Raw genomic sequence first — 25,838 nt, forward strand, 5'->3', positions numbered from 1 at the left:
TGTGTATATATTTCCCCATGTTTGTATGTCATTTGAACATTAGTGTTTACTGTTAACAAATGCTAAGTTATCATCAGTCGTGGCATTTGCCTTCATTAATCTCTTGTCTGTGAAACGCGCATGTGTGCGCGTGCATAAACAAGCAGCCAACTAGTCTAGATGTTTGTACAAATGGGTGACTAGATGAAGTTGTCATTTGTTACCATGTGTTTATGCTTGTCTGTCATTGTTTGTAGTAGGTACGAAGCATGGGTTGGCTATTTGGTGTTTGTGTTGTTGTATTTGCTTGTATATCTGTATATGTCTGTTGCAGTCGACTTATCATTCGTAATGGTAATGGTAGTAGTAGTAGTAGTAGTAAGTAATAGTATATTTCTATCTGGTATGGGTTGTGTGTTGTGTTTAGCAGTCATAGGTACACTAACTCATCTGTCGGTCAGGGGTTTAGAAAGTTTCTTTCGCTTTTATTGTAGTAACAGTCAAGTGTACATACTTGTGATGCACTTGCGCATGCAGGTATGAGCTTACGTAGAGACGATGGCGAGGAGAGGGAGGGGACGATGAAGGTAAACACTCACTACCAGCAGTTGCATACAAACAATTTTTATGTCAATAAATAAGCAAATAAGAGTCTTCGCATTAGTTTTTAAATAGTTTCGGTGTTTTTGCATATGTCTACTGTAGTAGTAACGTTGGTGTGAGCGTGTAAATGACCATATTGTTCATCCTATGGAGTACTTTTTTCATGACAAGTCAAATGTGAAGTTATTTGGAAAAATACGATCATAATTGTTGTTATTGCTATTTTTGTGGTTTCCACATTGAAAATATTTTCACTATAACACTGATCGAGTGTGTGATCACTTACTTACTAGAAGAGACAAAAGGTGGGACATATATATGTGTTTGTGCACGACAGTAGTACATAAATAATACTACCAATAATAACAGTAACATACAAGTTGTTTGTTGAGATAGTTAAACTGCTAATTGTGATCTCTGTCTTTATGTACGTGCTCATGTTTGTCTCTATCTAGTGAAGAAAGATCCCTACGCGTTTGAAGATGATGAGAATGATGAGACGGTGAACAATTCTGGGAACTCACTACTTCATTCTGCGTCTGGTGTTAATAATAGTAACAATACCAATACACAGGCGACAGGACATATTGGAGTTCATTCTGGTTGTGGTGTTAGTGCTGGTGCTCCAGCCAATTTGAATAAGTCAACTTTTTCCAATTCTACCATTTCTTCTTCTTCTACTACTACTATTACCACCACCACCACCACCATTACTACTACTACTTCTGTCAATACAAATACGAATACTAGTCCAAATAGTAATATCAGTCTTGGTAGTATTGATTCACTTTCAAAGCACACACGCCAACTGTCTTCTTCCAATTTGTCAACAACTGTGGAGTGTGGAAATACCACTTTGGATAGTAATAACGATAATACATTGACGACATTGACTGGTACAATCAATAGTGCTCTTACTACAACTACTGCTCCCAATAATAGTAGCAATTACACAACTAGTAACAACAACTGTGCTAGTATTGGTGGGCCTCCACTTCGGCTTCGTTTTGCAAAAGAAGCCGGTCAATATACTTTGATGGAACATCAACAACAACAGATTGATTTATCCCTTTCGAATTGTGATGCAAATCTTGTTCCTTCATCATATGGAATTATTTGCACAACAACTGAAGCATCTCATGTCACTGTCATTAGTAATAGTGACAACGATAACAAGAACATGAATTTTCAAATGGATATTGATAATAATAATAATAGTAGCGATAATGTCAGTAATGAGCATAACTCCAATATGGGTACATCGATGACGATAAAAGTGAGCCAATCACCGTATCAGGTGATGAAGAATTGAATCATGTAAGTCAATTATTATGACAATAATTGTAACTGTTCTTGAGTGCTTATTTTGTTCAACCTACTAACCAGCTGATTAATACTGTGTTGGGTGGATTTGCTGATTAAATTTTGTGGATTGTAGGTTGATATAAAACAGCTAGATGTGTGTGTGTGCAGGGTAGTCAAATGTAGACATTATCTTATTTATTTATTTATTTATTTAATAGTGATGTCATGTTAGTCAGAGTTTTATGCTTGAGATTTCTATGACAATGGGCGTGAATATTTGGTCATAGATTTGTTGTTGAATGTTGTATTTGTCTGGTAAAGAAATAGTTTAACTTCACTGTTTAATTGATGTCGAAATATGAACATGTGGTAGTTGTAATTTCGTGGTAATGAAGTGATTTGAATGGTGGGATGTTGGTGACTAGTGAACTACTTATTAAAGACTGATCTCTCAATAGTTCATTCAGAACGATTGCTGATAACTTTTTTCGTCTTCTGTTGTGGTATTAGTTATTGATTGACATGTGAATGTGTGTGTGTGTGTGTTAATTTGGCTGTTCTCCTGACTGCTTAATCACCGTTTTCAGTTTGTTACTTTGTTTGTTTTTCTGTCTAATGTATGAGCTCTGTCGTTGAAGTACTACTATGGGAGTGTTAATGTGTGTATATATATTTGTGTGTGTTTGACCGATTTAGTGTGTTCTGTTTGTCAGTTCAGTTGTTTGTAATTGAGTAACTTTTTCTTATTGACATGCGTACAATGACTGACATTGGTTATGTGAGAATCCGTTTTCGGATTTTCGACATTGTTGAGTTACGAGTTTGTGAACCTGGATGTTGGTCAGGTTATTATTCTAGGTTTAAACATTCACTTTTCAACCGATTTCGGGTATGTTGAAAGCGGATAAATGGTAAAGCCAGCAGTCAAACACACAGCGAAAGTGTGAATCACGAAGCCGAGCTCATGATTATGTACTTTTTGACCGGTGACTTGTATCCCATCTTAATTTTGTAACCATTAATTTATAGTTCATACTTGTACCCCCATCTCCCTATCTTGTTATTGTGAGTTAAAAACAGTAACTGAGCTTAGTTGTTTTGAGGATAGAATAGCAGATGCTAAAACACTCGTTCTGTTATATATCAAGTATCTGTTGTCCGTTTGTCTCGTGACTGCACTTTCTGTAGATAGTAAATTGTCAGAAGTGTATGTAGTAGTGTCCGTGAGTGAGAACGAAAGCCTTAGATCAGGAAATGTATCGTTGCTTTGTATGTATGTACATAAGTATGTGTTTTTGCACAATGTTTGGTTAATTAACAACTCAGTTGTTCTAATTGTCTTTGTTTCACCTGTTGGGTTTTAATAAACCATTTAGATTGAGAATTGTAGGATTGCTTAAATATGAGTGATTGTTTTGGATTGTGTATTGTGAATATTGGAGTTGTACTGTCTGAGTAGTCTAAGTGTCGCGGTGTGCAATTGTGAGCCGACGAACTGGAATTTGCTTATTCTGTAATTTAGTGCAAACACAAGTGATTAATATTGCTCGTTATTTGTGGAGATGAAGAATTTGACAGGAAGTGAAACCTCTGTGACTGCATTCTGTGTCTATTGGTTGTTTCGATCAGTTGGATGTGTATCTACACATGAATATTTCCCTTTATTGCACATTCTACTGTTGTGGTTATTGCTCAGTACTCTAATTGTAAGATGATGAGCAGTGGGGGTATTTATCTAAGGAATATTTTCGACAGTATATTCATCATTGTCACCATGGGTTACTGTTTTCGTCCTGATTCTTCGTATGATTACTATTATTGGGATGCTACTAGTATTTTTAGTAAGAGGGGTATTGTGAAGTGATGTATCAAAGGGCGAATAACCTCAATACTAACAATAACACTGGTAAATTGAGTCAATCAGAAATCGGCCAAATGATAAGTACATTTGATTAAACAGGAAACGGCTTTTATTACTAAGAGATGTGATATACTCTAGTGGTGTCTTGATTTTGTGAGGAATAAATATATGCTGAGGAGTCTCACAACAAGACGAATCGGCCGTCCAGTGCTTCCAGGTTTTCCATGGTGGTCTAGCTTCAATTGACTCGTGATCTCAACTATTGGAATAAATATGTTTATGTATGAATGTGTACACACACGGTCGATTCGGTGTGGTCAATAAACTTCCTTTTTAGTGTCAGTGTTTTCACTGGAGTATATATATTACTACCATTGAAGTAACTACTATGGATTTGATGACCATTTTATTGTGTTAATGAGGTGTGGCAACTTGCATATATGTGCCTGGTCCTATGTTGCAGCTGACTGACCGGTTGAGCTGGTATACGAAAAGTTTGTGTATCAGTATCAACTATCGGACACCTCATGTCACAATAAACATACTATTTCAAGTTCTGACTAGTGTTGCCACTAAGTGTTAATGAATGAATGGGAATGTGATAAGGTTGATAAGAATATGTGACAGCTCATGTTTACCGTCGTTGTCGGGAAAATGATTATACTTTCCTACCCTGATAGAGTTGTGTATATGTGTGTGTTAGGTATTTTAATGGGGTTCTAAATGTAGCATTTCTACAATATTGACTAGAATGAATGTAAGGGAAAGGAGTTTATGTCTTTAAATTGATTGTCTGAGTTGGTAAATATATTTTGTGATCGTTGTTTGTTTTGTAGAGAATTTGTTATGAGATTGTGTGTATTTGTATTTTGTGGTCCTGCAGATTTGGAACGTTGGTGTAGTGATTGAGGTGTTCGACTTTCAGCCACTAAATGACAGTTTCAAACCGTGCTCCACCTATTTGGGTTTGGGCTACTGGATAGTACATTGGCCGTCACTCTAAGAGTGTGTCTCATAATCAAGTACATGGCGAATGAGCTGATGTATAGATGTTAGTCCTACAAAGGAATTCGCTTCCATTTCGTCATGCTATATCAGTCAGTCAATCAGTGCTGTTAGAGGTATGAGGGCGGTTATCACTTCCCGGTTGCCCACACCGTGGAAGGGTTGTTCTGGAGGTACCTGAAAAGGAAATTGGATTAGAGGTGGTCTTAGTGAACTGAGAGCGTGATCGCAGTGCCCAAGGGACAACTGCTTGAGGTCGGTCACACACGACGTTTTTATGGGTAATTTTTGTGTTAGCTCCGTACTTGTTGAGACCTTACCACCGGAGACGGATATCCGTGGGATAAGGTGAGGTGTGCATTTTTAGGGTCGACCTTTTCTAACCCCACCCCTCCTTGTGGGAAGGCAGCATCGCTGTTGTGCTGGTTGTCTGAAGGAAACACCTTACTGCTGCCACACCTCTGTACAATCAGCAGTACGACTTTACCTTCGGACCTTGGGTTTGTTGCCTTTCGTCTTACCACTCTTCAACCGACCTGTCTGACATGGTAGGACCTTGAGGAACGATTGTTCCAGCCAGTATAGCTCGGTTGCTTCATCACGATAGGCGAGCGCGACCACCACTTCAAGGTAGCAACAATGGTCGGGCCACTTTCTTTAGTTTAGACAGTTTCCTACTGAATTTTGAAGTATGATGATTATTTTGTTGTTTGTATTCACGTGTGTCTACGGGCTTTTTCTTTTCTGTTAATTCTCTGTGACAGGTGTCTACATCATGCCATTCAGAGTCATCAGGAGGCGAAGAAATCTCGTCACAGAAGGTTCCTCCTTTACGCATAAAATTTGCTTCGGGTACTTCTGGAGATGAGTCATCATCAATGACGTCGTCGTGCATGTCAGTCGGAGCAACTGGTGGTGGATTGGCAATTCATGCTATTAATAATGTGGAGAATAATTGGACTAATGAGTCGAATATGAATGATAAATGCGACGTGAAACCCCGTGTATCTGATGATGGTTTGATGACTGTGAATAACAAAAGTGATGGTAAGGAGGTTGGAGTCACTGTCTCTTCTCTGGTTTCGACGAGTGTCGTTTCATTGAATGCTCCAGTTCCTGACAAAGTTTCATGTTCAAGCGTGGAGAATATCGGCGACGGTAACAGCGGCAGTAGTACTACTACCACCATTACTGCTACCGGCACTACCGAAACTGTGCACGATCAATATTCTAGCTATCATGAGAAGTTATCTAAGTCTTGTGATCATGTTGTTGCAACGAATGTACACCATGACGAATCGAGTACAGAGTTGTCCATATCTTGTACTCCCCCATCAACATGTATCACTAGTGCTGGGATGAACACTAGTGTGAATATTACGAGTGGTGTTAACACTGTTGAGATGAATAGCAATCGTAGTAATGCAAGTAATGCTAATCGGGTGAAGATGGATAATACGCTGGAGACGAGTGAGTGTCATGGAAAGAGTGGCAATAATAATAGTAATAATAATAATAACAACAACAACCACACGCACAATCGAAGTAATAATAATAGTAATAATACGAATAATGGTAATCGAGAAGTGTCAAAAGTGAGTTTACGTGTTTTTGTATGTTTGTTGATGTACGTAGTTGTATTAGTCACTTGAATGTTGTAATTGTGACTGAACGTACTGAAGTGTGGTTCGATGTAGCTATTGATGAGAAAGTAGATGATGGTATTTGATCAGAATAACTTTCGGGAGAAATTTATGCATTCTAAATGTGTAAGTGTTTTAGTTGGTTTTTGGTAGGTTTTGATTATGAATCTGAAGCATAATGCTGGTGTGTTTTCTAAAAAGCTGAGATGAATTGATGTGATTCGGTGCGGGATGAGGGTTACATTAATAATTGGATGCGGCGAACAGTCATCACGCAGATCGTATGATTGCGTCCTTTATTTTCATAGTCCAGCATTGGTCAACAATATATTGATATTGTTGTTGCTTAGGATGGACTGTTGAGTTGTATGGAAGATTTCCGACTTCATCAAAAGTTAAATTTTTAATGCATGTGTGATAAATTCAGACAGACTGTAGTGGTTTGAATGTTGTGTTGATGTGTTGATAACTGTTATCATTGTTCGTGTCCTGTGTTGATTTTGACTGTTAATGGAATGAACCTGTTGTATATTTTGTGGTTGACTGAACTCTCTCTGCCCCCTTCATTCGGTGATGAACTCGATTGAAGGTGAAATTCCACTTTGATTTGTTACATTTAGTATGAATCTGTTTCAATTTGTCTGATTATTTCGTTCTTCATGTATTGATGTTGTAGGATACTCATCGACATCGTAGTGGGCGTACATTACGTTCACATACAGCTGCTCAACGTGAAAAAGAAGAAAAGGAACGTCACAGTAAGCATTTTGTTAGTTCAGTGTTTGTAATGTTTTGATTCCGATTCCTGTTTACTGACAGGAAACAGTTTGTGACGAATTGTAGAAGAAATTGGTGTTGATTTGATGAGGTAGAAAGAGGAGTGTGATGGAAGATTTTTGTATGTGTCATTAGTACTATAAAGTTTGGGACTTATGAATTACCCTGTATTAAGTTGGTGAGACGCGACAGCAAAGAAGTGATCGTCTAGTAACTAGATTATATTCATAGTTTTGCTTTTATTGGTGTTGATTCAGTCAGTCAGTCAATCAGTCAGCTACAATGTAGAACCAGGCACATATATGCATCGGTCCAAGTTGCCATACCTCATTAACACAACAAGATGGACACCGGATTCATAAAAGTAGTTAATTCAGAGGTGGTAATATATAAAAGAAAGATTGCATATAAGGATATAGTACAGGAAGAAAGAATTAGTTCGTAGAAAGAAAGATATGAAGCAATTTTAATCTCTTAGTTTAAGGGAAGATAGAGAGTGTATACACCGACGCCACTGTGACCGATTCTGAGCCTTGTCACCAAGAGTCTCCAACCATTGGTTACGATAGTCACGCGGACCCCAACCAAGTAGTCTGCATTTACCAACATGGCTCAGACTACAAGTTAGTGACTTCAAGCACTGATGCCACGTTTTGGTTTGGCCGCCCCTAACTTTCTTCCAACCATCCCAAACACCGGTTAGCATTGTACATCGTGGTAATCGGTGTCCGGGCATACGTAACACGTGGCCCAACCATCTCAGTCGATGGAGATTCACAACCTCATCAACTGATTTACCATCATTCCCTAATACCCTGCGTCTAACCTCACTATTACTTACCCAGTGATCCCAACAGACGCCAGCAATATTTCTAAGGCATCTGTGGTCAAATACTAGTAGCTTACGATTGTCTTCTACTCTTAATGGTCATGTTTCGCTGCCGTAAATTAAAACAGAACGGACTGCCGCGCAGTATACTCGTCCTTTTATTGATAGACGGATATCTCGCTTTCGCCACAGGTGAGGTAATTTGGCAAAAGTCAAGCGAGCTTTTTGAATCCGTGCTGAGATTTCGTCAGACACCAACCTATTTGGGCTGATCAGACTTCCAAGATAGGTGAAGTTGTCAATACGTTCGACTACTTCACTCCCTATCCTTAGTTCAGGTGTTGACGCAGACCAGTCCTGAAGCAACAACTTGCATTTAGTGGGGGAGCAACGCATCCCAAAAATCCTGGCATTGTTGCTCAGTGCTACCAAAAGACTCTGCATTTTATCAGCGTCCTCACCAAACAGGACTATATCATCTGCGTATTCTAAGTCGATAAGTGGACCCCCTGGAAGGAGATCAATACCCGAGAATTCAGTAGACGACAATGTTATTTCCATCAATAGGTGTATGATGAAGTTAAACAAAAATGGACAAAGTGGACAGCCTTGAAGGACACCACTTAAGGTTGCAAAAGCAGATGACAGTTCGCCATAAGCTCTGACTCGACTAGTAGTGTTCGAGTAAAGAGCCTTCACAAGGTTTATATATTTCTGAGGTACGCCTTTCAACGACAGACGCTGCCACAGAATCTCGCGGCCTACAGATTCAAATGCTGCTTTTAAGTCAAAAGAGACCACCATTGTCGGATGACGATAAGTATGCCTATGTTCTAGAACCTGACGAATGGTGAATATGTGGTCGATGCAGCCACGACCAGGTCTGAAGCCAGCTTGATTCTCTCGTGTTTGCAGTTCACGAGTCTTAGTTAGGCGTCTGATAATTATCGAGGCTAGTATTTTAGATACTATATTAGTTAAACTAATCCCTCTATGGTTGTCACAGGATGATTTTAACCCTCTCTTATATATTGGGACGATAAGTGATTGTGACCAGTCAGATGGAATAACGTCTAATTGCCAGATCTTAGCTAAAATATTAGTCAACCTAATTGCTAAAATTGGACCACCATCCTTAAAGACCTCTGAAGCCGATCCATCTGGACCAGCTGCCCTTCCTCGTTTCATATTAGCTATAGCCTTTTGAATTTCAGCTAGAGTTGGGGGACCTACTTCAATGTTCCATTCACACTGTCTGGGAATGGAGGGTAGTTGTAGAGTAGCTGAAGGCCAGCTGAACTGTTCTCTGGAATGTTTCACCCATCGTTTTAAACGTCTGGACTGGGAGCAGATGAGAGTGTCGTCTTTTTCCGAAATATTGTGACTTACACTTGACTTATTAATTCCAGTTTCTTTTATTAGTCTGTAGAGCTGTCTTGTGTTCCCTATAGCCGCCGCCTTTTCCATCTCTTTTGCTTTCGTTATCCACCACTGCTCACGGTCATTCCTTATACTTTTGGTTAACCTAGATCTGATTTGTTGTCGCTCTTCATCGTGTTCAGAGCCTGATGGGATGAGTTTACGAGAATCCATCAGTGCAATAGACCTAGAGGAAATCCATTGGTTCTTTGTAACTCTGTGGTTTAAATCACTGATAGATGTCACTGCTGTTTCCACAGCTGTTTGTATATCTTTCCAAGCAACATCTGGGTCAGCCTCGTTTTCAGAACTACCTAATTGTGACCTCAGTTGTTCCTGGAACCTACTTTTGGTTTTCTCGCTAATCAATTCAGTTCTAATGGGTCTTTTTAGTGGGTCTTTTTTGCGTCCAGTGAGGCGCAAGTGGATGCGTGCCCGTATTAGGACGTGGTCGGAGTCCAAGCAGGTACTCCAGAATGAGCGACAATCTTCAACCGACCCTCTCCAAGTATGACTGATGGCAATATGGTCTATTTGAGTTCATCGTTGGTTTGGTGTAGGGGGTCGCTATGTTAGACGATGTCTCTCCTTATGCTTAAAATTTGTGTTTGCTAAAAATAAACGATTGTCTGAGCACAGTTGCAGCAGACGATCACCATTGTCTGTTCGTTGTGCCGGAATACTAAAATACCCACCTAAATGCTTTTCTGTTTGGTTTAAACTACCTATCTGGGCATTAAAGTCACCGGCTACGGGTACTATGTCTGAACGTTTAGCTTTCTTAAGAAGTTCAGATAGCTTTCTGTAAAATTCATCTTTCATTTCATGTGAGCTGCAGTCGGTGGGAGCGTAGGCAGAAACGACCAAAAGGCAACGACGTGTGTCCCTATCCTTCCGAGTTCTTGCGGAGCCGTTTAGCCGAACAGCACATAAACGACTGTTAACGGGGATCCACTCTAACAGTGCTTGTTCCGCCCTCATGCTTAGTGCTATTCCTACTCGTGCCAGTCCACGAGAGCTGGCCATCGGGTCACCAGATACACGGAAGGTGTATCTCGTTGGCTCTCCGTTTTGCCGAGGTGAGGTCAAGTGAATGACCGCACTGGGACCCTGTATGCGTGTTTCAGAGACACAGCGTACATCAATGGTACGAGATTCTAGGGTTCTAGCCAAGGAAGCCTGTTGATCGATTTGACATAGGGTGCGTACGTTGAAGGCTCCAATATGTAGTTTGGAGCGAGGTTTCAGTAGATCTGGGACAGTGTTTTGAGCGCTAGAATCGTTGGCTATGGTGACACTTGAGGGGGAAGTCGAAAAATGAAGTTTAAAGGTGAAAGTCGATGTAAGAGGAGTAATAGGAAGTGAAGACGGAGGTTGATTATGAATACAGTGGTCTTGAGTGCCGTGAGAGGTATGAGGGCGGTTATCACTTCCCGGTTGCCCACACCGTGGAAGGTTTGTTCTGGAGGTCTCTGAAAAGGAAATTGGATTAGAGGTGGTCTTAGTGAACTGAGAGCGTGACCGCAGTGCCCAAGGGACAACTGCTTGAGGTCGGTCACACACGACGTTTTTATGGGTAATTTTTGTGTTAGCTCCGTACTTGTTGAGACCTTACCACCGGAGACGGATATCCGTGGGATAAGGTGAGGTGTGCATTTTTAGGGTCGACCTTTTCTAACCCCACCCCTCCTTGTGGGAAGGCAGCATCGCTGTTGTGCTGGTTGTCTGAAGGAAACACCTTACTGCTGCCACACCTCTGTACAATCAGCAGTACGACTTTACCTTCGGACCTTGGGTTTGTTGCCTTTCGTCTTACCACTCTTCAACCGACCTGTCTGACATGGTAGGACCTTGAGGAACGATTGTTCCAGCCAGTATAGCTCGGTTGCTTCATCACGATAGGCGAGCGCGACCACCACTTCAAGGTAGCAACAATGGTCGTGTTGATTGATTGTTGTTTGTAGTGTAATGGATGGATGAATGGTTCAATTTTGTAATAATCTCGAGTTTAATACATGCACATTGGTCTGTTGCCAAAAGGGTTTAATTTCTATTTGATTATGTGAATATGTGAAAAATGTATAACTCAGTCAGTTGGTCAGCCAATCTTTGGTACTATAGGGCATTAGAAAATGCATCGTCATCATCATCACACATAATGACACAAGAATATTGTGAGAATAAATTGCCAAGGTAAAAATAATGTAATTGAAGTGGTGAAATACTACAGAAAGGTAGCTCACATAAAACCGAAAGTGAGTAATATTTTATTTTTCTTGAACATTTCATTTTGGTGTTTATTAGAAAGAAACAAGTGATTGATGGGAAGCTTGGTAACAGCTTCGATTCTATGTTAGGAAGTCGTACATCGTTTATGGAAGCATTCTGGAGTATAAAACTCATCTGTGAATAGTGATCATAAAGTCAGTGAGATTGTGGTGATGTTTTCTATCAGTTTTGTAGAATGTAATTGATGTACGTTGATGACACTATTTTTTCTCTATTTAGCGGATGACGCTACTCCGATTAAGAAGCGTAAACTTCGTTCTCGTTCGGATACTGTGACAAATCATGAGAATATCAGTCACCAGAGTCGTAGTGGTGGTGGAATTGGGACAGCAAATGCAAATAATTCACCTGTAACAACTGTTCATGCTGGTTCGTCAACTGAATCTTCTAATGTGTCGTTGTCTTCAAATGCTGTTGCAAACATGGATGTGATTGAAGATACACATGGTTGTTCAACTGTGACTGCTTCTTCTCAAAGTGACAGTTATATGGATAATGAAGAGAAGAAGGTGTCTGTCGGGAGCTCTCAGTCTACAGTGCTGACGGATAAAGATAGTACTGATGTGCATATGACTTGTGTTTCTGAAATGGAAGGAGGATATTCTGTTACATCGTCTACCACCACTTCTTCTTCTACTAATACTGCTGCTAGTACTACCACTCATACTCCTACTCCTACTACTACTACTACTACTACCACTACTGACAATGATAACAGCAACAAAATGGAAGTGGATGGGAAACCAGAGATGTGTGGAACTGCTGTGTCAGTTGTGACATTGAATATGGATGGATCGAATGATGTGAATGTCGTGTCATCAGTCTCCGAAGTAGGAGTGACGACGGTGGTAACAACAACAGTAGGTGTAGCAGGAATAGCAACATCAACTCCATCATCATCGTCATTAGCGGAACAGATAGGTGGATGCTATAGTGAAGCAGATTGTGATATGAGTTATTTATTTTGTCCCTCTGCTCCTGGAGATGAAGATCGTAAAGATGTTGAGTTGTTGAAATTTCAAAATCCATATGACAAAGCTGCTGAACTGAACAAGAATGTAAGTGGTTTCAGTCAGTTAGTATTATTGATAATGAATGTTGACTAGTTGGTTGGTTGTTGAATGGGGATACATTGAAGTATTATTGTATTATTATTAGTAGTATTTGTAATAGTCTAATGTTTGCTGGGGAAGTGTTAACAGAAATATTGTAATGATTGCTTTGTTTTGAGTGAAATATATTTGGATAAATTTAACTCCTTATGTATGACTTAGCTGTACTAATGAGATTTGTAAATTCTTTGCATGGCTTGTTTTGATGCAATCAACTACACTACTACAACAGTTGCGTGAACTTGTCAATAATCTGGTGAAGGTCCATCCGAAAGCACCTTGTGGTTATCAAGATTACCTGTTGGTTACTCGTAATTACCTATTGGCTAATCAACTCTCATTTGCTACATATGTGAAACGTGTAAGTTTTTTAGTTATTTTCTGCATTGTTTTTTAGTAATGAGTGAATGTTGTGTAGTGATAGTGGCAGTATTGGTTGTATTTAAACGATAATTATTGGCTTTGTAGTAGTTGTAAATACTATTTTGTTTGATGAAGGTGATTTATAATGTTAATTCGTTGAATATGGTGTGATATTTGGCGACTTGAGTTTCTCATTGTCATTCGTAAGTGTTTATTGTCCTATCTAATTTGTTTTTCTACCTGAAGTGTGTATGTTTGTGTTTTTTAAAACTGGTTCATAATAAAGACGGACTACCTGAATTCACCACATCCATGTGTATTTACCAGTTCAACTACTTCTGTGAAACCAGTTATGTAGGGTGTACAATTCGGCAAGTCCGTTATCGTATTGCAGAGGACGGTACGTGTTGGTTGAGCAAAGGACAGATAAGAATAGTTAAGTGTTCTGTTCCCGCTGACTTTGTGGACACAGGTCGTCAAGTTAACTTGAATAAAACTTTTAAGGTTATCTACTATATTCCATCAAATTTACCACATGGTTTACGAGTTCGTCTGTTGCATATCACTGAAGCCATCGGAATCCATGTTTATAAACTAAACCTTTACATCCGAATGAGATTTGTACAACCATTCTCACCACTTTGTCTATCGGTATAGGAGTGAATTTGTAGCTGAACTTTTTTGTAACCCTTTCCTTCAAAAATATTTGAACTATTTTCCAATTTCTTCCACTTTTGTATTTTTACATATTCTCAACAATCGTCTCTAGATTCTTACATAACTACAATGATACTGACCTTTCATCAAAATATTCTGTTAGTCCCCTCTTTTTGTATATTGTGCATTGCAGTAACTGTTCAAATTTTCGATTGGTTACTTTGATTACTATGATCTCCTTCCTTTCAATTACTCAATATTATTTTATAATTAATGTGTCATTATACAATTATTATGTAACATAACTACTCAACGAGTACTATTTCATTATTGTAAGTGATATATATTAGTGTAGAGCCATGATGAGAATCTAATTAAAAAGAAATTTCTTCGTTCGATCAATTGATTTTTTTTGATCCGATGTTTTGAATCACGCCAGTTGCTGTGTATTGTGATGTGTGTGAGGTGTTTGATGACAGCTTTGATCGATAGAGGTTTGTGAGGTTTGTGGTCCCAACTACGTTGATGATATGTGACTAATTGATCATTCCAGTGAGCTGTATGACCTGTTGTGTGATTGCACTCACTCATGGATGAGTGTCTACACTATTAACTATTAGGGTGACCTTGATTGTCAAGTTATGTACTAGAATGAGTAAGTGAAGACTGAAACATTGTGATGTTTTACGATTTAGTGGTTATTCCAGCCATGAATGAGATGTGTAAACATTGAGGCAGTTTATTCTATGAGTCATTTAGGACGTTGTTTGTTTTTTTGTGAGTTGTTTATTAATCGATTTGTTTGTCTTATTTGTTTATCATGTAGTCAGCACCGAGTCATTTGGAAGCGACGTTTGTGGAATTATTCAATGAACAAGAAGAAGAACGCTATGCTCAGGCATTGAAACACCAATCAGAACGAGTAAGTGTTGGTATTTACTGTGTTGGATGCGTATTTTGTGTGTGGGCATGATTAGAAATAGAGTGATTGAAAGTGAATTATTTTGTCAATACTTAGTAGTAGTGATCTAAGCATTGTGTTGTGTGTGTGGATTTGAATGACGACAGAGTTGTTAAAGTAAAATATATGACATATAGTAAGTGTGACTTGGAGATCGTTGACGAGAGCAGTAAGGAATAAACTGTCCACGAAACACGCGTCCTAGATTCCACTGCTAGCCACTGTCCATCATTGCTTACAAAAAGCTTGTGAATTAAAGCAATATCGAGGCATACGCACGGTATGCGCATATGCCAATAACAGGCTGATCAGTTGCAGTCTCAAACCTCAATAGGAAGATATAAGCCAAACAATACCAAGTGAATTTAAACTGTTCACTGTTGTAAAAATGGTTTTGATGAATGTGAAATGTTTTATTTTGTTGTATGGACAAGAGAATAGACTGTATTTGTATGTCAATGATGGGTAAATTGGTACGGAATTAACGTAATGTTGATATTTGTGGATTATTTTGCCAACGTTTTTTCATTTGAATTGTAATTTTCATAATCGTTAGTTGATTTCAGATCTGTATGCTTATGGTAATGACAAATGTTTGTATGAAATACACTGAATGTTTATTTCAGCTGACTTTTTCTAGCCTTTTATTATTGATTGAAGGAACACTTACAACTGGGCGCAGAACAAGCTGTTTTACGTGCTCAAACACGTGGTGCTTTAGCAGTGGCCAATCAATCGAAACCATATTCGTTTTGTTCAATATTATCCTATAATGATTTGACGTATATTCCACCAGTTGGGAAATTAGAGAATCGAGTGAGTAATAGTAGTATATTTGTTTTCTCTTTTTTTTATTTGTTTATGTTTATGTAATTCGAGTTTATGAAACGAATCAGTGATGTGTTGTCATATTAGTCGGAAATGTGAATATGAATATTGGAAGGTGATGAGATGTTGTCAATCCTTTATATTTATCATCTGTTCGTGATATGGTTTATGTTAGTTTTGTATGTATGCAGTGTGTGTGTGTGTGTTGTGAAGCCAAGATTTATGTGTTGGTGCTGGGAGTTTGTAAAGAATGTTTTCAAAGTGATCGACTTGTGTTGAGTAGGTTTGTTTAGTTTTCCGTGTATTGTTTTGTAAAGCTGAGTTCGTATGTCACTTGGTTTTTGGAGTTTTCTGTATGTTTCTTAACTTCGTTGTTATCGTTACTACTGTTGACATAATGTATTGTGAGATTGTGGTCTTTTAATGAGATAAAGATCCTTATTCCACTGCAAAACGGAGAACGATTTTGTTGAAATGCTGCTCTCCACTGTTTAAAATATGTGTAGGCGCATATGTTGTGTTTGTCGACTCATATGTACATTTGTGGTGTATGTTACTTATGTCGACAGACGTAATTAGTGTGTTGTAACAACAGTCAGATATGAAATGTCTGATAGCAGAAGGTAGGGAAGATTGAACTGAAGAAAAGAGAAAGAGAAATATGAAGGAATTGGGAAGTGGAACAATCATGAAGGATGTAGAGGCTGATTGATGAGGTATTCGCAAATGAACTATTTGATATGGTGGAGAAATGTATGGTTTTCACATTTCACGAAAGAACTCTGTAATTTTACATTAGACAATAAATTAGTCTTCCCCAATGCGTAGATGGCTCTCGGTGAACTCAAGGAAGCCGAAGACATTCCATCTAATCATCTTTTGGAAGAACATTCTAGGATGTCGACGTGTGGCTTCCCGACTGAACAAATGCTAAAAACCACTGCATGCGGATTGGATGATTTTAGTGATTATTTTCTTTTTTACTAAGAACTATGAATACCCGAGTGTTTCGTACCATATTTGATTGGTTGTAAGAAACTGTTCATGTGGAAGATATTGCATCATATATTTTTCTAACTATTATATTGTAATAATGATTATTAGCACCACAGAAGGAATAGCTAAGCACAATAGTGCGCCATAAATTGGGCTACATAAAGCGTATTAAACATTTTTATGAAGCATTCGAGGAGGAAAAATTTGATACCATGATGATGCTGATCGATAATTGAAAACCATCATGGTGTATTTTTTGAGCAGTACATTCGGATTCGTTTATCCGGTTGAATTTTCTGTTTACTAATCTTGTTTCTTGTGAAATTGTGTAATTGTTAATGAGTAGTAGTCGTATTAATAGTTACAAAGTATGCTTCAATGTGAACAACCGCGAATAGTGTTGTCTTTGTGACTTCTACTTGTTGCTGTGAGTGGTTGTTTTGTTTTGAATTTTATCGTCAACTGTGTGTTGTGTTGTTGTGTATGACTGTTGTTGATGTTCTTTGGCTATGTAGTTAGTTGAATTGAGTAATTTTCACAACTGGATTTTGTTGTGTATTATGGTTTTCTAAACGTAATTTTGTTTTGCTGCTGTCCGAGCAAGTTAATTGTTCACTGTATTCGATTGTACATGTTGTGAATGAGAAGAAGAATACTGATGGTTTGTTGAACGTTGTTTTGTTGAGATTAAATCTTTTGGATTGTTGAGATGGGGATCAGCTCACTCAGTGTAGTAGTTCAGTATGAGACATCTGATGGTAGAGAGTATTACCTACCTACTGTACGAGCTAATTCTCCTACGTATTATGAACAACGGTTTGGCTGAAGACAGCGTGCATGAGTGTGCATACTTAGTTGGTGATTTACAGTGTTATTGTAGTTGTATGTTTGTAGTGGTGGTGGTGTGGATGTTGCATAAAAGCAACATTGTTTATTTGTTTGAAATTTTCTTGTCGATTGTTTGAACTGTGGGCTTTATCAGTTGTGTGCAATTGAAGCAGATGAAATAGTATTTATGATTGTAAGTTGCTATTCATCATAGGTACCTTTTTACATTGTTGTATTATCTGTTTATATATGTACATATTCTCTAATTTTGTGTGTATGTTTTGGTGTGTTTACAGGAAGAAGAGAATATACGCGATCGTTTCACCCCTCGTACATTTATCGGTTGGCTTCAAGACATTATCGATACATTTCAGAATGAAAAGGTGAGCTGAAGCATCATTTGATAGTCATTTATTTGGGGGTTGTGAAGTTACCTGATAATTCTGAACGTTTTGAAGTCAAACTGATGGTTGATTGATTAATATGATTGAAGTTGTTTTGCGGTGAAATAAGAACATGAAGGAATTTGTCAGGTGCGATGGATGAATAGAAATATTGGTACAGACGACAAAGTCAAGCATCTTGACAATGAAATGAGACTATGTAAATGAGCATTTACCATATAAACAGTGTTAACCTATAAGTAAATAAGGTGTTTTCTTGTAATGATGGACAGTGTCGGAAATCTGATTTTGATACACGACGTGGTACATACTAACTCTCGACCTGCCTACTTAAGCGAAAAAACATGATTGAACGGGAAAGTATTTTGCCCTTACTTACTTACTAACGCCTGTTACTCCTCGTGAAGGGGCATAGGCCGCTCACCAGCATTCTCCATCCAACCCTGTCCTGTGCAATCCTTTCCAGCTCCTTCCAGTTGTTATTCATCCTTTCCATATCTGCTTTTATTTCCCGACGTAATGCGTTCTTTGGCCTTCCTCTTTTCCGCCTCCCTTCAGGATTCCAAGTTAGGGCTTACTTAAGCGAAAATACATGATTGGACGGGAAAGTACTTTGTCCTACCGAATGATATGCACAAATACTCACTTTTATATATCCCGTAGAAAATCAATCCATTTCTTAACGAGTGATATATACTAGTCCTCCATATTAGTTCTGAATATGATTGAATGAGCTTTTGGGTTGGCCACTTCTGATTGGCTCACTATGTCACTTGGCAGATGAAAGGTTAATTCAGTCAGTAAGAATACCCTGTGGATGAAATCTCTACACTCTGTTAACTGAGTCTAGGGGTAGAATTTTACGACTCTGTGACTGGGGTGTTACAGATGTCGGATGAAGCTTGGTTGTGTATGTGAAGACGTTGCGGATCGATCGGTGCGTGTGTACTGTAGAGAGTGTAACAACAACACTAAGTGCGTTATTTTATATCTGTTCATGGTGTCCTCCGCTCATTCTCATCTGTGTTTTTGTTTGTACATTTTTGTATTTAGAAGAAATTACTCTGTCGACAACTTCATGAGGCTGAGTCACTAATGATGGTGCAGAAACTTGATTGGGAAATGAAAACGCGTGAAACATTGGCGTCGAATATCGATTGTATTGGTGTTGTGGATGTATTCAAAGACATTCCAGCTAATTATGTTCCACTAATCCCAGTGCCTAATGATTTTCCACTATTCGCTCATGATCCGGTACATCGAACGACAACGACTACTACAACAACAGCTGCACCGGTGGCGGCGGCGACGACAATGTCAACCACACCGAGTACTTCGATCCCCATCACCCCTACTACCAACACCAACACACACACCGCTGTCAATAATAGCCCAACGGTATCAGCAACGACAACTACGCTGACTAACAACTCATGATTGATATGATGAAGGGGACTTGTTGTTTTCATTTTCTTAGTGATGACATTTATGCATTTTGTCATACTTCTCCTTTCTTAGCTTTGATTTGATTTTGCCTTCTCATCTCAACAAAAACAGCCGGCAAACTACTGACATTCTACTTCTTCATCCTCCTCATCACATTGACTTTGTGTTTGTGTGTGACTGTTTGTTTGTGTACATACTTTGTGTGTTGATGGATTGACTAATTTTTTAATGATTTTCTGTTGTCATTATCTTTGTCCTCGTCAGTATTTGTGGGATATTAATATGTATACTGAATGTGTATCTGGTAGATTGATGATGATGAACAATTCGTGTATATGTGTGTATGTTGGAGTTTTATTTCTGTGTTGTGGTGAAACTGTCTTTATGATGTAATTTGCCAGTGTCAGTATGACTGGTAACAATAATCTTTGTTAATTTTACTATGATTTGTATAGCTTCTTTATTTATGTATTCAGCCACTTATTTGCGTAATTAATTAAATGCATATGTTTATGTACCTGAATTATGTAAGTAAATATATTTATTTTTTCTTTGGAATAGTGGGGTTTTCCCCTCATCTAAATGATACAGTATGGTGTCCAAGTTTGAAAATGTAGCGGATTTGAAATCCTACGATTTTCTCTCAAATTGTTTTAATATCGCTGTTTATTTGGGTGTTTGTCATCGTTAGACAAAACTGTTGGTACTAAGCCGTGGGAAATGTTTGAGGGTATGCTTGTACGTGACTGTAGTGTCCAGTATCGGTATACACATTTGATTAAGACGTTTGTGCAAGCGTCTGGGATTTTCTAGATGTCCACAAACCAAACTTCTAGACAATAATATTTGGTGTGTTGTTGTGTTTCAGATTGGTGTTTCTCCTTGTTGATGTTGTTGTTAAGATGGAATTTATTTTAGGGGGAATGATTTTTCAGTTGACGAGTATAGGAAGAGTGACTTAGAAACGTGCATGTTTTAATAACTAATCATTAAAAATAATATTAAAGACTTTAGAAGGATGTAATAAAATGAAATAGCCGTTCGTTACAATAAAGTGTTAGCTGCATGAAAGAATGATGGATTTCGTGTTTCTCCTTTGCCCACAGATTTCACTTTCGAGAAGATGGATTGCTTGTGCTTCTGCAGTGTTTATGTTAATAATTAACGCTGATATCGAGCCAAATCTTTTGGCAGTTCAGATAATTTGAAAGAACATACCAAGTAAGGCGATGTGACTGAAGTTCACAGATTGTTTTAATATTGAAGTGTTGATTGTTTTACGTTAACCTTCCGTAAGCTACTCAGGATTATGTTTGGAGATAGGTGTGGGGAGCGCTTGCTTTGTGTGGCCGATGTAACCTGTTTCATAAGAGCAGGTGAATTTCTAAACGGATTGACGTGACCCAATATGAGGATTTATCCTTGACACATCGACGGATGATGGGACGGTTGGAAAAGACAATTCGAAGCTTGGTGGTATGGAAAGCTTTCCCGGAGATTTCTGTAGGTGATTCATCAAAATTTCCACAGTAATGTTTCCCTTGAACTTGATTTTCATGGAGAGAGTTTTCCCAGGAACGGTGTGTGACCTTGTAGATTGTAATCTAGGTCTGATGTACCGGTCAACAAAGCTGAATGGATAGCCGTTCTTAAGAAATATTTGTCGAGTTTGGCTAGTTTATCGTCTATCATATTATCCGAGCATTTTCACTTAACCGTTGATGATAAAGATTGAATTAGTTTTCTCTTTCTATTTAAAGGGATCCAGCCGTAACTATTGGTATATAATCCATTCCAAGTTGGTTTTCGTTATATCGACCTTCCGTAATGTACCATCTTGTCTTCTATTTAATGAAACATCGAGGAAATGAAATTTTGATTCGAATGTAAATTTGATGTATTTAGGGCAACTACTGAATGTTATTTTATTTATTTATTTTAACACATAGATATTGTACAATGACGCACCAAATACATATGCGCCACACAAATCTCATTCGATATGTGTGAGGGCTGTGACACTGCCCGGGTGCCCAAACGGAACCAGGTGGTTTTCTTAGGGGGCCGCTCCCCGAGCCTTCGACCTAAAAGTCTGATCCACAAGACAGTGGAGCATCGTAAGGAGATGCAGTCTTATGATAGCCGGTGACCAACGGTTGGTTCATACACCATTTGTTCCGTCGGGATACTGGAGCCCATGTGCACCGTTGGTTTGGGAGCCGGTTAAAGCGCCGGACATTCTCTCTTCTTCCTCTCATTTTCGTAAACTACACCCCCGCTACGAGAAGGCAGTGAGTAGGACTTCCCTGGCAGAGGTTGTGTGCGTGTGTTCATGTGAGAGCATGTCGAGATGGAGGGATCACCCCACTCTTGGCCATACCAGGTCATTTGGGGGCCTTATCTAGGGATTCTCATCAGCCCTACTGGTCTGGTGTGTGACGAAATCTCAGCATGGATACAGAAGGCTCAACTATTGAATGAGAGAGAAAGAGAGTCCTGTTTGCATTACATATAATTGTCATGTTGTACGTGATATTGTCTAGTCATATGTGTCCGTATTTATTTGCACTGTGAAGTTGCTTTTTTCATAGATCATAATTTCTTGTTAGAAATTGGGTGTATGATTATTAAAGTAATAGATATGTAGCTAATCTAGTTCTACATGTTTTAATGTATTAAAAGTTTTCATAATGTATCTGTATTACCGTACTGCAAGCATCTATAAAAGCTGTCTGTGTTTGTGTGTAAACTAAGTAATGATGTCGGTAATATGTTTATTGGAGTGAGTGTCCGAATTATAGTCTTCATAACAGATTGACCACCGGATATTTATAGATCATCGAATTGTTGTAGCGCTTTAGTTTTCACACTAATTTGCAGTCAACCAGAACATTCAAACCATGCAATAAGCAGTATGTGTCTACTCAAGTAATCGGAAATCCGTAATTCAATTTTTAAAACTACAAACAATCTATTTACAATACGTCTTTACTGAAAACCAATGGTTTGAACTTACTTTGCAATTCACTCTTACTCAATTAGCTATAAAGAATGCAAAAACAAATAGTCATGCGTTTATACAAGGAACACTAGAATAATTCAAACAAAAGCGCATAGTTGTTAACCTGGACCAGGTGAATAATTTACTCATTTCAAGTCCATGTACGTCTTATCATTGATTCTCAAGATCAAATATGATTTGTCTAGTCCTACAACAACATATTATTTGTCTGGTACTATCCTTTCTATGAATATAGTTGTTATTTCTTAACGGGTACCAGTCTTAATATTCAATGAAAATGAATCAAATTATCATTTGTTAAAGATAAAATATAAATACATTAAAACAAAAGTCAATTTACAGAAAGATCTCTTCAATTTCACCTAATCTAATAGCTAAATTGAATGGTTTAACTTAAGAAAGTTTGAGAACTGTTTTAGTATGACTTCTCCTCATGAAAGAGCATAGGCTGCTCACTGGCATTCTCCATCCAACCCTGTCCTGGGCAATCCTTTCTAGCTTTTTCCAGTTGTTATTCATCCTTTTCATATCTGCTTCTATTTCCCAACATAATGTGTTCTTTGGCCTTCCTCTTTTCCCTTTCTTTTCAGGACTCCAGGTCAGGGCTTGCCTCGTGATGCAGTTTGATGATTTGCGTAATGTATGTCCTGTAATAATAATTACCTTGATATTATATGATTATTGGCATTCTTATAGAAAAAACCCAAACTTCCGGCTACATAACTGTGATTTATACTTGTTTTTAACAAGCTTATAACTATCTAAAGTCTTTAGAAAGTACAATAATATTTGAAGTAGCGGATACTAGGTTCAATACTAGGTGTACATATCAATCATACAGAATACAGATAGATCCAGAAGATGAATCTTAAATTAAATTAACTGCACATTCTAAATTTCATTACAATCCACAACTTAACTATAACATAATAGATTTAGCTTAAGTTCGAAATTGTTTACTGTATCCTCCATGATAACTCCACCTGGAACCCCTCTGCTGGTCCAAAGCCCAGATAAAGGAGGAGGATTGGGCATGAGGTTACCGATCCCATTCTCATTTGTAATCCTCATGGCCTAAAGAGAAGAGGAAGACCAAAGAACACATTATGCTGAGAAATGGATACAGATATGAAAAGAATGAACAATAATTGGACAGAACTAGAAAAGAAGGCCCAGGACAGAGTGGGTTGGAGAATGTTGGTCGGTGGCCTATGCTCCATTGGGAATAACAGTCGTAATTAAGTAAGTAAGCAAGTAATCTTCCATGATAAATAAATATACAATAACAAATCCTTCTATAGGAATGATATTTATACAAGAAATGTAAAAGTATCAATGAATTAGATTCTTTTCACTTTTTCATATTTATCTGATATGAAACAAAGGTTGTAGAAGTGTAAAAAATAAATAGTGATATCATGAGCAATTATGAATAAGTTAATAGTTGAATTTATGAGTCAATTAAAGGTAGACCACCATGAAAACTTGGGAACACTGAACGGTTGTTTCGTCGTAGTATGGGGCTTCTCAACAGTGCTCATCCACGATCCCGGGTCTGTTGTGAGATAGTAACTCACTGAAGACAATGGTGGCTCAATTTTGTGTTTTGGTTGAAGTTAGACGTCAGCAGCGTTGGATGCCGGCTCAATGGTCTGGAGCTTCAGCGTTCGCACACGAGTCCGGCAGGTCGTGGGTTCGAGTCCCGTGGGCGGGATCGTGGATGCTCATTGTTTAGGAGTCCCATACTAGGGTGAAATGGTTGTCCAGTGCTTCCAGGTCCCTCAGGAGGTCTAGCTTGGATCAACTCATGAATTCAACTATTAAATTACTATAATATCCACAAAACCCTTTTCTAATTATGAATAAAATAATGAGAATATTAGACATAGGTAATTGGAGAAATGCAATAATAATAATAATAATTAGAGTCTAGGTAACTGTAACGATCTTGGTTATTCCCTGTATTCATTCCCTCACAATTTAGCGAGCAAATGGACAATTGGATGTACACGAACGCGAATTTACAGAATATCCCACTAAAATCTGAAAACCATACAGCAAATACTTCATTTGCAAAATAACAATCTATTGTCTCATACTTGATTGTTCCTTTAACAAATCTTAGTCCATTGTTTCAAATTTCACTGTTCGTGCATTTTAATACCAATTGCTTTCCGTTCCCCTTGTTTTCTTCTCGATCTTCTACTGAAATACATTCTATTTTTGACTATCGTTATATACTACTTGTGTGGATATAAGTAGCTCTCACCACAACAGAACTAGTACATTAACAATATATATATATATATTAAATTATCCCATCTCTATTACAAAGATCAATAATGCGGTAAAAGCATTTCCAACTTATGAGTTCTAAACAATATGATAAATGATTCCTAAACTTCACAGTTAATATTCCGTTTTACTGTAAATTGCATACACAGAATTATTTTTTTATTGTTAGCGTTTTTTTAGCGAGCTAGTTTCCTACAGGATGGGATCGCTAACCTTATACCCAATCCTCCTCCTTTACCCAGGCTTGGGACCGGCAGTAGCCCAAGAGGGGCTCCAGGGGGAGTTAACAGAAATGAAAAGAATGAACAACAACTGGATAGAATTAGAAAGGAAGGCCCAGGACAGAAGAGTAGGTTAGAGAATGCTATTCAGCAGCCTATTCTCCATTGGGAGTAACAGGCGTCAGTAAGTAAGCATACACATAATGAGACAATTTTATTCTAAAATAAAAATTCAACTGAATTAAATTCATGATCATAATCAGAGTCTTTGTTTTATCTTATCTATACTGAAAAATGGCATCATGTTTTTATTTTTATTTATTTCAACACATAGATATTGGTACAAATAGGCCACACAAATTTCATTTGATATGTGTGAGGGCTGTGATACTGTCCGGGTGCCCAAATCGAACCAGGTGGTTTTATTAGGGGACCACACCCGGGGCCTTCGACCTGAAGGTCTGATCCACAAGACAGTGGAGCATCGTAAGGAGATGCAGTCTTGTGGTAGCCGGTGACCAACAATTGGTTCATACACCATTTGTTCCCGCAGGATACTGGAGCCCATGCGCACCGTTGGTTTGAAATCAGGGTTTTACAACTCCCCCAGGTGGACTCTCCATGTCCACCAACCTGGTTAAAGCGCCGGACATTCTCTTTTTGTCCTCTCAATCTCGTAAACAACACCCCCGCCACGAGGAGGCAATGAGTAGGACATCCCCGGAAGAGGCTATATAAGCGTGGCCATGTGAGAGCATTTCGAGAAGGAGAGCGGACTCTTCCCACTCTCGGCTGTACCAGGGCAGTCGGGGGCAAAAATCATTCAAATTTATGCTTCATATCTCTATTAAGTTTTATTACCCTTAAAACAAATGAACCACAATCATAATGGCAATACTATTATTACTATGATTACTGTTAATAATAAAATCAATTCTTAGAGTTGCTTAGTCATAATGATTTAATTACAAATAGTTTGTATGATGGTATCATGA

The 25,838-nt window shown here is 38.3% G+C and overlaps 1 protein-coding gene across 1 annotated transcript; it reads left to right on the plus strand.

Annotated features, from left to right (window-relative positions):
• Positions 1 to 1,635: 1,635 nt before the first annotated feature.
• Positions 1,636 to 25,273, plus strand: ANKRD11 (Ankyrin repeat domain-containing protein 11). Its single transcript, XM_051208038.1, has 8 exons — positions 1,636 to 1,899; positions 5,518 to 6,348; positions 7,073 to 7,154; positions 11,930 to 12,768; positions 13,055 to 13,183; positions 14,669 to 14,764; positions 15,464 to 17,838; positions 18,913 to 25,273. The coding sequence occupies exons 2-7, from the start codon at positions 5,632 to 5,634 to the stop codon at positions 15,674 to 15,676; spliced, it is 2,076 nt and encodes a 691-aa protein (XP_051070012.1). The 5' UTR covers positions 1,636 to 1,899; positions 5,518 to 5,631; the 3' UTR covers positions 15,677 to 17,838; positions 18,913 to 25,273.
• The last annotated feature ends 565 nt before the right edge of the window (positions 25,274 to 25,838 follow it).

The sequence above is a fragment of the Schistosoma haematobium genome, chromosome 3 (genome assembly GCF_000699445.3).
Source record: "Schistosoma haematobium chromosome 3, whole genome shotgun sequence".
Lineage (NCBI taxonomy): Eukaryota > Metazoa > Platyhelminthes > Trematoda > Strigeidida > Schistosomatidae > Schistosoma > Schistosoma haematobium.

Bases quoted from the DNA above. Each gene is read 5' to 3' on its own strand.
- ANKRD11 (XM_051208038.1), top strand. From the start codon at position 5,632: ATGACGTCGTCGTGCATGTCAGTCGGAGCAACTGGTGGTGGATTGGCA. The intron at 6,349-7,072 runs GTGAGTTTACGT...TTGATGTTGTAG, and splicing joins GTAATCGAGAAGTGTCAAAA to GATACTCATCGACATCGTAG. The intron at 13,184-14,668 runs GTAAGTTTTTTA...TTTATCATGTAG, and splicing joins TTGCTACATATGTGAAACGT to TCAGCACCGAGTCATTTGGA.